This window comes from Schistocerca gregaria, chromosome 1, assembly GCF_023897955.1.
Source record: "Schistocerca gregaria isolate iqSchGreg1 chromosome 1, iqSchGreg1.2, whole genome shotgun sequence".
NCBI lineage: Eukaryota > Metazoa > Arthropoda > Insecta > Orthoptera > Acrididae > Schistocerca > Schistocerca gregaria.
In genome coordinates, this window is record NC_064920.1 from 800,852,430 (window position 1) to 800,867,910 (window position 15,481).

The 15,481-nt window shown below is 45.2% G+C and overlaps 1 protein-coding gene across 1 annotated transcript in view; it reads right to left on the reverse strand.

The window, feature by feature from the left end:
* The window catches only part of LOC126274703 (transmembrane protein 132E), a 370,693-nt gene that overhangs the window by 24,414 nt on the left and 330,798 nt on the right, over nucleotides 1–15,481 (reverse strand). Inside the window, exons 13-15 of the mRNA XM_049977139.1 lie at nucleotides 11,635–12,103; nucleotides 5,283–5,821; nucleotides 154–380 (exon numbers count right to left, since the gene is read on the reverse strand). Coding sequence (XP_049833096.1) covers nucleotides 154–380; nucleotides 5,283–5,821; nucleotides 11,635–12,103 — 1,235 coding nt within the window. The remainder of the gene's footprint in view (nucleotides 1–153; nucleotides 381–5,282; nucleotides 5,822–11,634; nucleotides 12,104–15,481) is intronic.

Sequence of the window (15,481 nt, forward strand, 5' to 3'; positions counted from 1 at the left end):
TAAATGCGTATCGCAGTGCCAGTGTTGTTAAGAAGAGCGGTGCGATATTGCGTCAGACATGCACACATGTCAGAAGGAACAGGGCATCGTTCTTCCTAGCAACACAGGCACTGCGATATCGCAGGAGTGCTGGCGGCGCCAGGCGGTACTCACATCTGCCACATCCTCTCTGGCGGCGTGGGCAGTGCCGGCTCCCTGGAGTGCTGCCGCACCGGCGTGGCGGGCTGCGGCCTCTCCCTGTCCCTCTCCCTCTCCTTGTCCCTCTCCTTCTTGCAGTAGGTCGAGCTGTCCACGGCGGGCACGTGCCGCACCGCCGCTGCCGATGTCGATGACGCCTGCATCTCCGTCGACTGCTCCAGCGGGTTCGCCGTGATCCGTACCTGTGCCCGACACAAGCACTGCAGCTGCGCGCTACATCCCTCCAGAACTCGAACAGAGGAATATTTCTGTGGACATCACGACGGAGACTGAACCAATGTTTTACTCACATTTGTCACTATGAATCACGAACTATGCAACAAACCTTCCTGGCAAATTAAAACTGTGTGCCGATCTGGGATTCGAAACCGGAATATTAAGTAAGGAGGTCAGGCCGCATCGTGAGTCGTCCCTGAACGGCTCGGTTGGTAACTGCAATGTCCGTGGAAAAAAGGTTCCCGGCGTTCGGATCCCGATCCGACACACAGTTTCAATCATCCAACAAGTGTCACAGTTTTCATGTTTCACCATGTCACGCACACACATTTGGAAAACTTGAATTAAAATAGTACGGGACACCAGATGATACTTTTGTGAAGACAACCGATTCATCGAACAGGAGCTATCTTGCACAAGTTTTCAAAATAGCACGGGAGCAAACACACTTCGCCGCCCTAGGTTTGCGAACAGTTTTCGATACCATACGACACTAACTACTGATATCCATGAAACGATTGTGTAGATGTCATCCCGTATATGTGAAATTTTCTATGATTTCATCGATAGATTATATTAGACGACAGACGTTCAATGTAAGTAATAATGGCTCCACTGCAAGAAATGTGGTGAATTCATGATTTACCGCCAGAGAGGTCACAGTGCGTAGTGATTGACGGGAAGTCATCGAGTAAAACAGAAGTAATATCCGGCGTTCTCCAAGGAAATATTATAGGTCCTCTATTCTTCCTGATCTATATTAACGACATAGGAGACAACCTGAGTAGCCCTCTTAGATTATCTGCGGATGATGCTGTCATTTACCGCCTTGAAAAGTCATCAGATGACCAAAACGAATTGCAAAATGATGCTATCTGTATGGTGCGAAAGTAGTAGTTGACACTGTATAGAGAAAAGTGTGAAGTTATTCACATGAGAACTAAAAGAAATCCGTTAAATTTCGAATACGCCGTAAGTCACACAAATCTGAAGGCCGTAAATTCAATTAAATAGTTAGGAATTATAATTACAAATAACCAAAATTGCAATGATCACATAGATAATTTTGTGGGTAGAGCAAACCAAAGACTGCGATTCATTGTCAGAACACTTAGAACGTGCAACAGATCTACGAAGGATACTGCTTACATCACGCGTGTCCGCTCTAGCCTGGAGTACTGCTGTGCGGTGTGGGATCCGCATCAAATGGGACTGACGAATGGCATCGGAGAAGTTCAAAGACAGGCGGCTCGTTTTGTACTATCGCGAAATACGGGTGATAGTGCCACAGACATGATACGTGACTTGCAGTGCTAATCATTAAAACAAAAGCGTTTTTCTTTGCGACGGGATAATCTCATGAAATTTCAGTCACCAGTTTCCTCCTCCGATTGCGAAAACATTCTGTTGGCACCCATCTACATGGGGAGAAATGGTCATCACGATAAAATAAGAGAAGTCAAAGCTCGCACAGGAAAATTTAAGTGCTCGTTTTTCCCGCGCGCCATTCGAAAGTGGAACGGTAAAGAGACAGCTTGAAGGTGGTTCATTGAACCCTCTGCAAGGCACTTCATTATGAACAGCACAGTAATCACGTAGATATATATGCAGATGTGGAACGGTCATGGTTCCCGAACTCATATAAACAATTTTTCATTAACGGTCAGCAGAATTCTGCTCGTAATTTATATGACGACCGACCACATGCAGGTATCGTCGATGCCTTCGCTAACGTTTGTTCCCCGATTTCTTACGAATATATTTTCTTAACATGGTGGTCCCTGCGGTATCTAACTGATGGTCATTTTTTTCCCTATTAAGGTAGTCGCTACGAGTCTTTAAAGTAATTCCCCATAAAAGGAAAGAGTAAAACATCATAATAACCAAAGTCAAATTCAGTATATTTAGTCACATTAAGCATAGTGGTTACAAGTAGTTCCTATTATGTTCCTTTTTGCTATAATTTAATAGGATATTCCAGTGTTTATACTGTGGCAGAGTGGATACCCGGTGACTTTTTGGTGCCATCTTAGCAGCTGTCTCAATGAAAGGTGAGTCACAGTGATAGAAGTTGCTGAAAATTACCTTAACACAGCCGCAAGCTACGTAAAACAACAACAGTATTTTTTCTTTTCTTTTTTCATATCCACTCGATCCTTCAAGATACTTTTCCTTAAATCCGACGTAAAGTTTGCCTTCTCATGGCAAAGTAAAACTTAGAAAACCATTGTTTAAGTACCATCTACACCAATACGAAAGCCATTTAGTATGAACATAAATTAATTTTAGTAGCGTCAAAATGTATTAGAAGTGATCTCCAAGAACAATTATCGTGTGAGCGCCGTTTAGATAAAGACACAGGACTCGTATCCATAATCAGTGTTCAAATCCCCTACCGTTCGCTCCTAATCGGCTTAGGCGTATTTGTTTATGAAGCATTTGTTATGCGTGTTATTATGTGACAGATCGCACCGTGGACCCTCGCGTAGTGGCAACTAACTTGGTCGTGTGACAGGATACAGTCACGCTCCAGTTCAGAAAATTGTGCGTTCTTGCCGGCAGTCTAAGAGTGGAAAGTGATGCATTCGTGGGCAGCCACAACGGCTTGGTCTTAATGCCATTAACTTACTGAAAATGAAGAAGAGAATGGAATGGCACTGCAGACGGGAAACGTGACAGAACGCGTAACAAATGTTGTTAAGTTCGGTAAGTGTATGGTGTGCAAATTGCAGCAGGAGGGAACAATGTTCTACGAACTGAGATTCAAGTACCCGAAAGCAAAGTGCACGTAATAGACAGCCAATTGAAGATACGGATAAACGTTTTTATTAGGCAGCGGTTTTCGCGACATTTTGTACTTTGGGTATACTTCACTCCTTTTGCTGCAGATAACTGGACTTCAAAGAAACTCTGAAAAAAATATTCTCTCTATGGATTTTTTGTCTCAATAAGGAAGTCTATGTTATGATTAACTAGCAAAATGAAACGGCGAATAAATGTTGTCAAAGTGTGCCAGGAATGTTTCCAGGTATTAGCGGCGATGAATCTTCAAGAATATGTAGAAGAATCTAAAAGAAATGGAGGAGTTATTAGAATCACGCTGGCTATAACAAAGGGTAGACCACAACCACTACAGAATCAGTTCTGATGTTGCGCCTGATAGTGGAAGCAAGACTTAAGACGAATCAAGACACTTTCATAAGATTTTTCGGTCTAGATAAAACAGTCAACAGTGCACAATGGTGCAACATGTTATAAATTGTTAAAAAAATGTTATAGGAAATACAGTAACGTGCAATATGTATAAGGCACAAGAGTGAACAATAAGAATGGAAGACCAAAAACATAGTGCTTGCATTAGAAAGAGTTTAAACAAAGTATTAAGTCTCCACTACTGTTGAATACTTGCGCTGAAGAACGAATAATGGAAACAATGCAAAGGTTCTGAAGTGTGACTGAAATTCAGGGGGAATGGATATAAAATTCTTTGGTGACAAGTGAGGAAGAATCACAGGATCTTTGGATGGAATGAACATGGTGTGCTATATGCAGGTCGGTCACGAAGAGTCTGAAAATTTGGTAAGGGTGTTGCATGGTAGATTGTAAGAAAAGATTTCGATACGTTGTGCCGTTAATGAGCATTGAAGTTAACAATCAGACCGTTGCGCGCCAAATTCAAGGGGACAGCCAGATACAATTAGTGACAGTTTTTCTCATAACGTAGGTGATAGCGTACGAGACTGAGCCTTTGGCTCGGGTTTGATTCTTACTACTGTTCAATTTCTGGTATGGCTCTCTCGTTCGGCTTTAGGAAACCAAACAGAGTACACGTTTGGCGGCACCGTGTCTGGGCGGCCGCTTGAGTTTGCGTGCGCAAGACCTGATTGGTTAACTTCAACTCGGCAACTACTATATGTATCGATTTTTTTTATTTCATAAAGCAACGTACCCTGCAAACACGTACAGGTTCTTCGGGCAGTTTCTGATCAGCCTGTGGATTGACAGTAAACAGAAGGATGAAAGTAATGGGGAGAAGTACAAATAAGGTTAGAGATAGACTTATCAAAATTGGAGAATACGAGGTTGGCGAAACAAGAGAGTCTGCTGTCTTGGAAGCAAATAACATATGACGGACGCAGCAAGGAGGACATAAAAAGCAGATTAGCAAAGAGAAAGAGGGCATTACTGGTCAAAAGACATTTGTTCCTCTCAAATATCGGACTAAATTTGAGGAAGAATTTTGTGATATCGTTTCGAGTACAGTATTCTGACGAAGTGAGTCATGGACTGTGAGAAAAATGAAAATAGAGTCGAATATGTCGTGCTGTAGACTGATGTTAAAAATTAGATGGACTGATAAGGAATTTTGTCTGCAAGCTCGGTGAAGAAAGGAACATTTGGAATATTGACAAGAACGATTGACATGCTGATAGGTATGTGTTGAGAAATCTAGAATAACCTCCAAGGCACTAGTGGGAGAAATGCAGAGATTCGAAAGTATCCAACAAATAACTGAAGACGTCGGATTTAAGAACTACACTGAAACGCAGAATCTGACATAGGACAGAGTTCGTGATGGGTGGCATTAAATACAGTTTATTCAAAAAACGGAGGCATAATTGCACAGTTATCATTTGCTGGGTGATTAATCGTTGAACTATGCCGGCCTTGTGGTACGGACGTGTAGCATGTGATAGCGTTCCTACTGTGGGAATACGCAGATACTAATCCCAGTTCCCGATCCTCGAACATAAACAGCACGGCACTGCTTGTCTAAGCAGGTCTCCGTTTTGTCGGGTAATAGCCCCGCTACGTGAGTCAGCAAACGCTCGCGGAGGTCACGATGCCGCAGAGAGCGGGCAGCTTACCTTGCAGTTGTTGTTGTTGTTGTTGTTGACGACGGCGTGGCCGGAGGCGCGTTCGAGCGTGGCGCGGCCCAGCCAGACCCAGTCGTGCGCGTTGGTGGTGGTGGGCTCCTGGCCCTTGGGCGGCCCCCCGCCGGCGGCGCCCGCCCCTCCGGCCGCCCCCAGGCACGCCGCCCCCGAGCTGGCCGCCCCCGAGCTGCCGCCGGCCGCCCCCAGCGCCGGGCCGCGCGCTCCCACCATGGCCGCCTCCATCGGCGTCAGGGGCTTGAACTTGGACGCGTACACCACGCAGGACACCACGAAGACGACGATGGCGAAGCAGAAGGCCGCCAGCAGCACGTACATGCCGATCTCGAGCGGCGTCAGGCTGACGGCGGGCTGGCCGTGGGCGGCGCCGGGTCCCAGGTGGTGGTGCGACACGCCGCCGCCGCCCACGTGTGAGCCGCGCACGCCGGATCCACCGCCCAGACCGGACACCGCCGCCGAGTGCTGGCGCGCCTGCACCGTCGGCTCGTGGTTGTTCTCGTCCTTCAGCGGAAACCCTGGCGCCACACAAAGCACGCATTAAGTATAAGCCGTCTGGAGACACCGAAATTTCGTGACTGCGTTGTCAGGCTCTTATAGAATCATCGAGAGCCGATACTGTTCTGCATAAACAAATTGAACAAACATTAGTCACCCCTAGGCCTCTATCCTTGAAAATGACCTAAATTGGGGGACAGAGAGTATCCTTAAGTTTCTTCTCGTACGCAATTCCAGCTAAAAACATTGATGATTGAATTCCTTAGAACTACCAAACTGCTAGGATGTTGTTCGCTATGTTCCACCCAATATTCCAAATAGTACCCTATGCAGGGTCATTCTTGTTAACGTTTAGAAACCACTGAGAAAAGTAAGACACATGGGGCCGCAAATTCCTGGAAATACCCCAAAAGCGAATGATAAATGTTAGACATGTGTCATCAACAGATGACTTGCTTGGCCGCTTGTGAAACAGTATAACCCATCGATCCGTCGCACCGGATCATCCAAATCCAAGTCAATTATTCACGTCTTTGTGGCTCCCGGCCTAGGTGGTTAGGTGGTTAGGATCTTGCATCTGGCAGATAGATTGAGACTATTATCAGTTTACAGTAAGGTTTTGACTTATTAATTTATTTACCAGTCTCGCGGTCTCCGCTGGTTTATTGCAAAGTACAGCATAACGATACTCCAAGCTTCCGAACTGCATCTTAACTAGCAAATAACGTATGTTTTCTTTACAACATAAGATCTGTAAACAAGAAAAAGAACGGAAGAAAAGTAAGAACAAAAAAAAACAGCTTTTGCTTGGTTACAGCGAGGATAACAATTTTGTAATTTCTATGGTCACAACACATCACATTCACAAAAAGTGTTCGAAATGTGTACCGTCTGCCTGAATGCAAGTATTGCATTGCTCAATCGTCCCCCTATGCTCACGCTCGAAAACCCCCTACGTATTTTGGATGTGACGTCACATGTTCAATATTTTTCATCCACTTTTGGTGTATTTCCCGACTTTTGCACCCCATATGTCTTATATCAAATTACTTTTCTCTGCGTTATTTACGTCGGTTAAGGTTTATTTAAACGTTAATATGAATCATCCTGTTTATTTCAGCCCTAATACAGCAAAATTTTTCAAATAACTATTTGTAATTAAATTCCAAAGGGCGAGTACACTGCATTCTGTACGTACTATGGAGGTATCTATATTACTCGTAAAACTGGATAATGGTTGCTTATGTTCTCTACAGTCTATAACACAGTATGCAATGTTAACGCTTACCGCTGAAGGATGACTTGAAACTAATTACTTGAGTAATGATAACAAAAACAGGGGCTGTATTTGAATCCAACATTGTTTATTCTTTTTAACACTTCCTACCATTTTCGACACCAAATTGTTTCATCTTCAGGCCCCAAGCGTAACTTGCCGTCCACAACCGTCTTCGTGTGCAATGAACAGAATTGTATGCAGCGGGCCAAAATTAACTGGATTCCGTGGCAATAACAAGACCAGCATGGTCAGACGATAGGAATGCAGTACGGCAACGGCATAGTACCATTGATCGCTATCGGTAACTCATCCGTTTCGCTAAGTAACCAGAGGCGTCCTATATCGCATTTTTGGTGTACACAACTCCCACAGACTGCAGTTCACTAACGTGTTAACCGGTGCCATTGGCAGGTCATTTGTACTTTTTCACGTTATATTATGCATAATTTTATCTGTACAACATATAAATTGTTATTTACATATACTTTACGAAAATACCCAGCATAGTATTAAGATTTATATACATGCTGTCTAACGTGTACCGCATTCGTCCTGTCCTGTTGGGTAAATGGGACGTCGAGTAACAGGTAACGAACAGGATATCTGCTATCCTACTTCATGACGACGTCAAATAATCAGCAATCGATATCAGTGCATGGTATCCACGGTTTCTGCTCCGCACCATTGTCTTCACACGATAACACTGTGTATAACATCGTATCTTTCATATTTAACTTAATGTTTATTACATTACATACTTCGTTCTGTTCTGTTGTACTCTAAATTGCACAGTCGGTGCCAAGACGATGCACATCGGGTAGAAACTGGTCATCACATACAAATATAAGTGTTTTGATCCGATCAAGATTGTTCTACGAGTATATAATATTTTGTTACTGTTCATTGTGATCTCTGCTATCCCCAATGTGTTCATAAAGGTTATTCTCTATGTGATTTAGATCTCGTGATTTGGCGGACAAGTCGATATGCGATTGGGTACTTGACTGTTAGACATGGAATGTAACGGTGAAGACTTGCAGACTTGAAAACCGGGAATGTTCACAGCGTACCTATTATGAGGATGCAGCAGACAGGCCAAGATTCCTTCACCGACAGTGTAGAACTAAACGTCCTGTTTCATGTTTACGGTAACCCCAATGAGGATGCCCACGTTGCAGTGCGAATAACATCTATTTTTGTCAAAATTTCGAATATTTTGTACCACTTCACATTTGCTACCGTTTTTTCCTCTTCGAAAAATCCTATGAATGTGTCTTGATTTTATTTCAGTTTTACGCCGGCCGCGGTGGTCTCGCGGTTCTAGGCGCGCAGTCCGGAACCGTGCGACTGCTACGGTCGCAGGTTCGAATCCTGCCTCGGGCATGGATGTGTGTGATGTCCTTAGGTTAGTTAGGTTTAAGTAGTTCTAAGTTCTAGGGGACTGATGACCACAGCAGTTAAGTCCCATTTGAACAATTTCAGTCTTACTTCCGTTATCAACCGCAGCGTCAGAACTGCCTCTCTGGTGCCTTTACCCTTCCTAAAGTCAATCTGATCGTAATCTAAGGCATCCTCAGTTTTCTTTTCCATTCTTCTGTATATTATTCTTGTCAGGAACTTGGATGCATGAACTGTTAAACTTATTGTACAATAATTCTCGCAACTGTCGGGTCTTGCGATCATCGGCATTTGTGTATGATGTTTTTCCAGTATTCTGATGGTATACCACCAGTCTCACACTTTCTACATACCATCTTGAACAGCCGTTTTGTTGCCATTTCCCCCAACGATTTTAGAAACTCCGATGGAATGTTACCTATCCCTTCTGCCTTATTTGATTTTAAATCTTCCAAAGCAACTAAATTCTAATACTGGAGCCACTATCTCTTTCCTATCGACTCCTGTTTCTTCTTCTATCACGTCATCAGAGAAGCCCCCCCCCCCCCATCCCCACCTCACAGAGGCCTTCGATGTACTGTTTCCACTTATCCAATCTCTCGTTTGCATTTGACAGTGGAATTCCTATTGCACTCTTGATACTACCGCCCTTGCTTTTCATTTCGTCGAAAGTTGTTTAGACTTTTCAATAATCTGAGTCAGTCATTCCGACAGTCATACCACTTTCGATTTCTTGACATTTTTCATGCAGCCATTGCGCCTTAGTTTCCCGAACTTACTGTTTGTTTCGTTTCTAAGTGACTTGAATTTTTGCATACCCGTCTTTTTCCTAGCATTTTTGTACTTCCTTCTTCCATCCATCAATTGAGGAATTTCTTTTCTTGTCCTTGGTTTCTTTGGAGTTACCATCCTTATATGAACGTTCTTCTTTCCCACTTCTGTGACTGCCCTTTTTAGAGATGTTCATTCCTCTTAAACTGTATTGCCAACTGAGTTATTCCGTGTCGGAGTATCTATAGCCTCGGAGAACTTTAAACGTATCTCTACATTCCTTAGTATATCTGTATCCCACTTCTTTCCGCAATGAGTCTCCCCAACTAGTCTCTTAAACTTCAGCCTATTCTTTATCACTACTAAATTGTGATTTGCGTCTATATCTCCTCCTGGGTACTCCTCACAATCCAGTATTTGATTTCGGAACCTATGTCTAACCATGATGTAATCTACGTAAGCCTTTTCCAAGTACATCTCTTCCTCTTGTGATTCTTGAACAGAACATTCGCCATAACCAGCTGAAATTTGCTGCGTAACTCAGTCTTCTTTCTCTCTCATTTCTACTATGAAACCCATATCCTCTCGTATCCTTTTCTTGTACTTCTCCCCTACAGCCCCATTCCAACCCCCGTGAATGTTACATTTTCATTTCCGTTTACGCAATGTATTACCCCCTCAGTATGGTCATATACTTTATATCTTCATCCTCTGCTTGCGACGCTGGTATCTAAGCTTTCGTTGTCAGTGTTGGCTTGCTGTCAATTGTGATGAGGACAAATCTATGACTGAATTGTTTACAGTAACTCACTCTCTGTCCTCCATTCCTACTCATAACGAATCCTACTCCCTTTATTCTATTTCCTGCTACTGTTAATATTACGTTACACTCGTCTGACCTGAAATCCTTGTCTTCTTTCCATTTCACTTGACTGTAGTGGGCATAGTGGATGAATGCTGTAAAGCCCAAACTGTTCATCGGTTTTAATAAAGAAGCATGTCACCAAGACATTCACTTTTCCAATTTAATCGCAGCTAACACAGTGCTTTTCCCGCGCCTGTTTCGTGGAAACACCATGAAGGCAACGTTAGAGAGATTCGAGATCACGTGGAGGTTTGCCAATAACTGTCCTTCCAGCACAGCAACGCCATTGAAACCTGAAGCGCGGAGAAGTGACTGTAAAGATGGAAAGTTGATCAGGGTTTAATGTCACGTCGACAATGAGGTCAGAAGTTCGGATTGCATCAAAAAAGGGGCAGGAAATCGGCCGTGCGCTTTCAAAGCAACCATCCCGGCATTTGCCCGGAATGATTTAAGAAAATCTCGGGAAATCTAAATTTGGACCGCCGTACGCGGATTTGAATCGTCGTTCATCCAAATGCGGATAGTGGTACACATCCAGCACACACCAGAAGGTGGACTGCAGGGTATAGATGTGGCTGGAAGTAGCTTTATTATTCTGTGAGTATAGCCGTATCTGATCAAAAAGTCAGTATACATTTTAAAACCTAATAAACTACGGAATAACGTAGATAGAGTGGTAAAAATTGACACACATGTTTGGAATGACATGGGGTTTTATTAGAACCAAAAAAAAAAAAAAAAAAAAAAACACACAAAGTTCACTAAATGTCCGACAGACGACGCGGAACACCAACACGTCAGTGACTGCGAATGACAATCGTGTATAAAAGGAGCTGTAATGAGAGAGAGAATCAGATGCGATTATTGGCTTAGGGGTTACCTGAAGTCGCAAGTACATCGTGATCGACCGACATCTCTAGGGATTCTGAAAGACAACATCCGACGCCAATGCCTCACCATAATTTCGGAGATACGTTACAGTGTTGTTCACAATATTATTGCTCGACTACAGCTATTGTTGAGGAATGATGGTGGACATATTGAGCATTTTCTGTAAAGAATATCATATTTGCTTGTTATGCTAATTATTGCTATTCTGATCAGATGAAGCGCAATCTGTCGGACATTTTTTGACCTTTTGTATTTTTTTGGTTCTAATAAAACCCCATGTCATTCCAAGCATGTGTGTCAATTTGTATCTCTCTATCTACATTATTCCGTGAGTTATTCACTTTTCAAATTTATACTGACTTTTTGATCACCCGGTACTTTAAGCACGATAGCGATAACACGAGTAACAAAAGGGAACATTTTGATTTAAGCAGTGTTACGTCAAGAACGTAAGAACGTTATTTACGTGAAATTCATCACTCAACTGTGGTAATTATGTTTGACTATAAGGCTTTGTTGGGAAGAAGACTTATTTATATAGTTTCTACCGTTTCCCCGAACAGTAGGATAATTTCAAAAGCTGTTTAAATCTGCATGTGCCGACGGTAGCGCGAGTGTCGCCGGCTCACCGATGGAGATGTCCGGGACGTCGGCGACCATGTCGCGGCTGGAGCGCGGGCCGAAGCCGAGCGGCAGGCCGCCGCCCACGCCGGGGCCGCCGTCGTTCTGCACGAGGTCCGGCCGCTGCGGCAGGTCGCTGCCAGAGAAGTCCACCTCCACGTAGGCCGATGCCGCCGCCAGCGCCGGCGCCGGCGCCGCCCCCGCGCCGCCCGCGGCCGGCCGCCCACGCGTCACGGCGCCCCCGCCTCCGCCGCCCCCGCGGCAGGCGTCAGCCGGCAGCAGCGCGACGCGCAGCAGGTCTCCGCGGCCCTCCCCCACGGCGATGACGCGGGGGTGCGGCGATGTCACCATGGGCGCGAACGCCACCACCTCGGGGTCGAGGCTCTCCACCAGCAGGTGGTAGTCCGACACCGCCACCTCGCGCAGCGGCGTCCGCGTCCCGTCGGAGAACTCTATGTCTATGTCGAGCAGGCCCTCCTGCAACACCAACGACGGCCACTCGTCTCTCTCGTCTGACAACACGCTGTCTCACGGTCATCCTCACCGAGAACATACAGGAAATAACTTCATTGCGGCATTACCATTACACACGGCCTGTACTAAGTTATTTTATAATTTGCAGGAAGAGTTTTCATAGGACTCGGATTTAATTTAATGTCGTACTCTAAGTGAAGAAGGGATATTAGGGTTTAATATCCTGTCGGCGGCGAGGTCATTCGAGAAAGAGTGCATGTTCGGATCGGAGACGAGTAGAGAAAGAAACCACTCATGTCCTTTTTAAAGCAATTGTCTTCATATTGTCTTCGGCGAGTCGGTAAATACTGGAAAACTTTTATGGTCTGATTGGGATTTGAATCTCTACCCCCCCCCCCCCCCCCCTCAGAATAAACATCCAGTGTCTCATCACTCATTATACACTCCTGGAAATGGAAAAAAGAACACATTGACACCGGTGTGTCAGACCCACCATACTTGCTCCGGACACTGCGAGAGGGCTGTACAAGCAATGATCACACGCACGGCACAGCGGACACACCAGGAACCGCAGTGTTGGCCGTCGAATGGCGCTAGCAGCGCAGCATTTGTGCACCGCCGCCGTCAGTGTCAGCCAGTTTGCCGTGGCATACGGAGCTCCATCGCAGTCTTTAACACTGGTAGCATGACGCGACAGCGTGGACGTGAACCGTATGTGCAGTTGACGGACTTTGAGCGAGGGCTTTTAGTGGGCATGCGGGAGGCCGGGTGGACGTACCGCCGAATTGCTGAACAGGTGGGGCGTGAGGTCTCCACAGTACATCGATGTTGTCGCCAGTGGTCGGCGGAAGGTGCACGTGCCCGTCGACCTGGGACAGGACCGCAGCGACGCACGGATGCACGCCAAGACCGTAGGATCCTACGCAGTGCCGTAGGGGACCGCACCGCCACTTCCCAGCAAATTAGGGACACTGTTGCTCCCGGGGTATCGGCGAGGACCATTCGCAACCGTCTCCATAAAGCTGGGCTACGGTCCCGCACACCGTTAGGCCGTCTTCCGCTCACGCCCCAACATCGTGCAGCCCGCCTCCAGTGATGTCACGACAAGCGTGAATGGAGGGTCGAATGGAGACGTGTCGACTTGAGCGATGAGAGTCGCTTCTGCCTTGGTGCCAATGATGGTCGTATGCGTGTTTGGCGCCGTGCAGGTGAGTGCCACAATCAGGACTGCATACGACCGAGGCACACAGGGCCAACACCCGGCATCATGGTGTGGGGAGCGATCACCTACACTGGCCGTACACCTCTGGTGATCGTCGAGGGGACACTGAATAGTGCACGGTACATCCAAACCGTCATCGAACCCATCGTTCTACCATTCCTAGACCGGCAAGGGAACTTGCTGTTCCAACAGGACAATGCACGTCCGCATGTATCCCGTGGCACCCAACGTGCTCTAGAAGGTGTAAGTCAACTACCCTGACCAGCAAGATCTCCGGATCTGTCCCCCATTGAGCATGTTTGGGACTGGATGAAGCGTCGTCTCACGAGGTCTGCACGTCCAGCACGAACGCTGGTCCAACTGAGGCGCCAGGTGGAAATGGCATGGCAAGCCGTTCCACAGGACTACATCCAGCATCTCTACGATCGTCTCCATGGGAGAATAGCAGCCTGCATTGCTGCGAAAGGTGGATATACACTGTACTAGTGCCGACATTGTGCATGCTCTGTTTCCTGTGTGTATGTGCCTGTGGTTCTGTCAGTGTGATCATGTGATGTATCTGACCCCAGGAATGTGTCAATGGGACAATGAATTCACGGTGTTCTTATTTCAATTTCCAGGAGTGTATTAGGTAAGCTATAGTATGTGGCCGACGTAGTCGAGCGGTAATGTTCTGTGAATGAGGCGAACGAAAGGCATTTTCGTGGGTTTTCAACGATAGATACGGAGGTCGGCGCGTCGGGATCTTTCTTTTTTTTTCTTTTTTTTTATAAAGCTTTTAGCGCCTGGGGCATTACCTCATGATAAATGTGGTTTGATGATGGAGCAGGGTTTCGTATGCTTTTATCGAAAGGTAAATAGACACTTTCAAAAAAACGAAAAAGAAAACGTAAACAATATTGCGATAAATGCTGCTAGTAGCGAGCATGAAAGCAGGGAATATCCAGTCAGAACACTGCAATTCAAGATTTACTTCGAAAGGCTGAGCCGGCTTTTTGATGTTTTGCAAGGTGCACAATGTGCTAAGTAGATTGAGCTGGTTTTTATTTGCTTAATAGTGAAAGACAAACCGTATGAGCTACTTATGTGTCTTCGAATTAAGTATTTCCACCCTTACCACAAGCCATATTCAGCTCCAGATCTATTTATTGTGAATCGTATTTTGTCAACGGGATGAAACTTCAGCGATATCGAACAACGATTCGCTGTAACTACATTTTAACTTGAAAAAGACCTGCGACGTATAATGGCATCGGTGATGCTAAGGAAAATAAAAAGTTATCCAGAGAGTATCTGTCGTCATTCATTATAGTAAAACTCGTTGTGTTATTTACTTAAGATTAATGTTACGTAGGGTATACAAAATTACGTGCGACGTGAGAAACGTTCTCACAACCCGACATCAAATATGCTTCACCTTACAGGTTTTTGCCAGAGCATCGTGTTTTCCAGGGCAACAGTGTAGTGTTGTATCCGACACGGGAGTCACTATTTGGCAATTGTCAAGAGTTGTTTTTTGTATCTAAAACTACCCGACGGAGTCATCGATCGAAGAAGTGGACTTGGCAAGGCTAGTTAGAATTCAAATACACTATGTTGTATTTGTGGAAAACGAAGTGTTTGACTGTGTGTCACTATTCGCTCTCGTTGTTTCGTTACCTTAACCCAAGACTGTACTCTTCAGAGATTTGCTGAGGCTGTAGCAAGAAAACAAAATGAGAGTTAACTGGAGACCGAGGTGCATTGCCTGCGGTCCGGAGGCCGTATCAGAAGTGAAAGTGAGTCCAATCAGATTGCCACAGGGCTCAAATCAATGTACGAGCAGTGAGTGGCAAATAGAAGTGAAGCTGGCCACCTCTATTGAAACTACTTCGTGAGTACACGAGCACAAGAAGCTGGAGTGGATTTTAATGGTTAACGTTTTCTTCACAAACCGAGTAGTAGTCAAGTAGCCTGTACCATGTGGCTGGCTTAGTCAGACTTGACTTCGTAGCAACTGAGGAGAGCTCCGCCTACCATCCTAAGGAAGCCATAGGTCTGATGATGGTTATGTAAAAATAACCGAAACCTGTTACCTATGTCATTGAGATATAAATGGTGTGATCAAGACTGAACTTTAGTCAAAATATAATAGTCTATTGATCACTGTATTCCAAAAA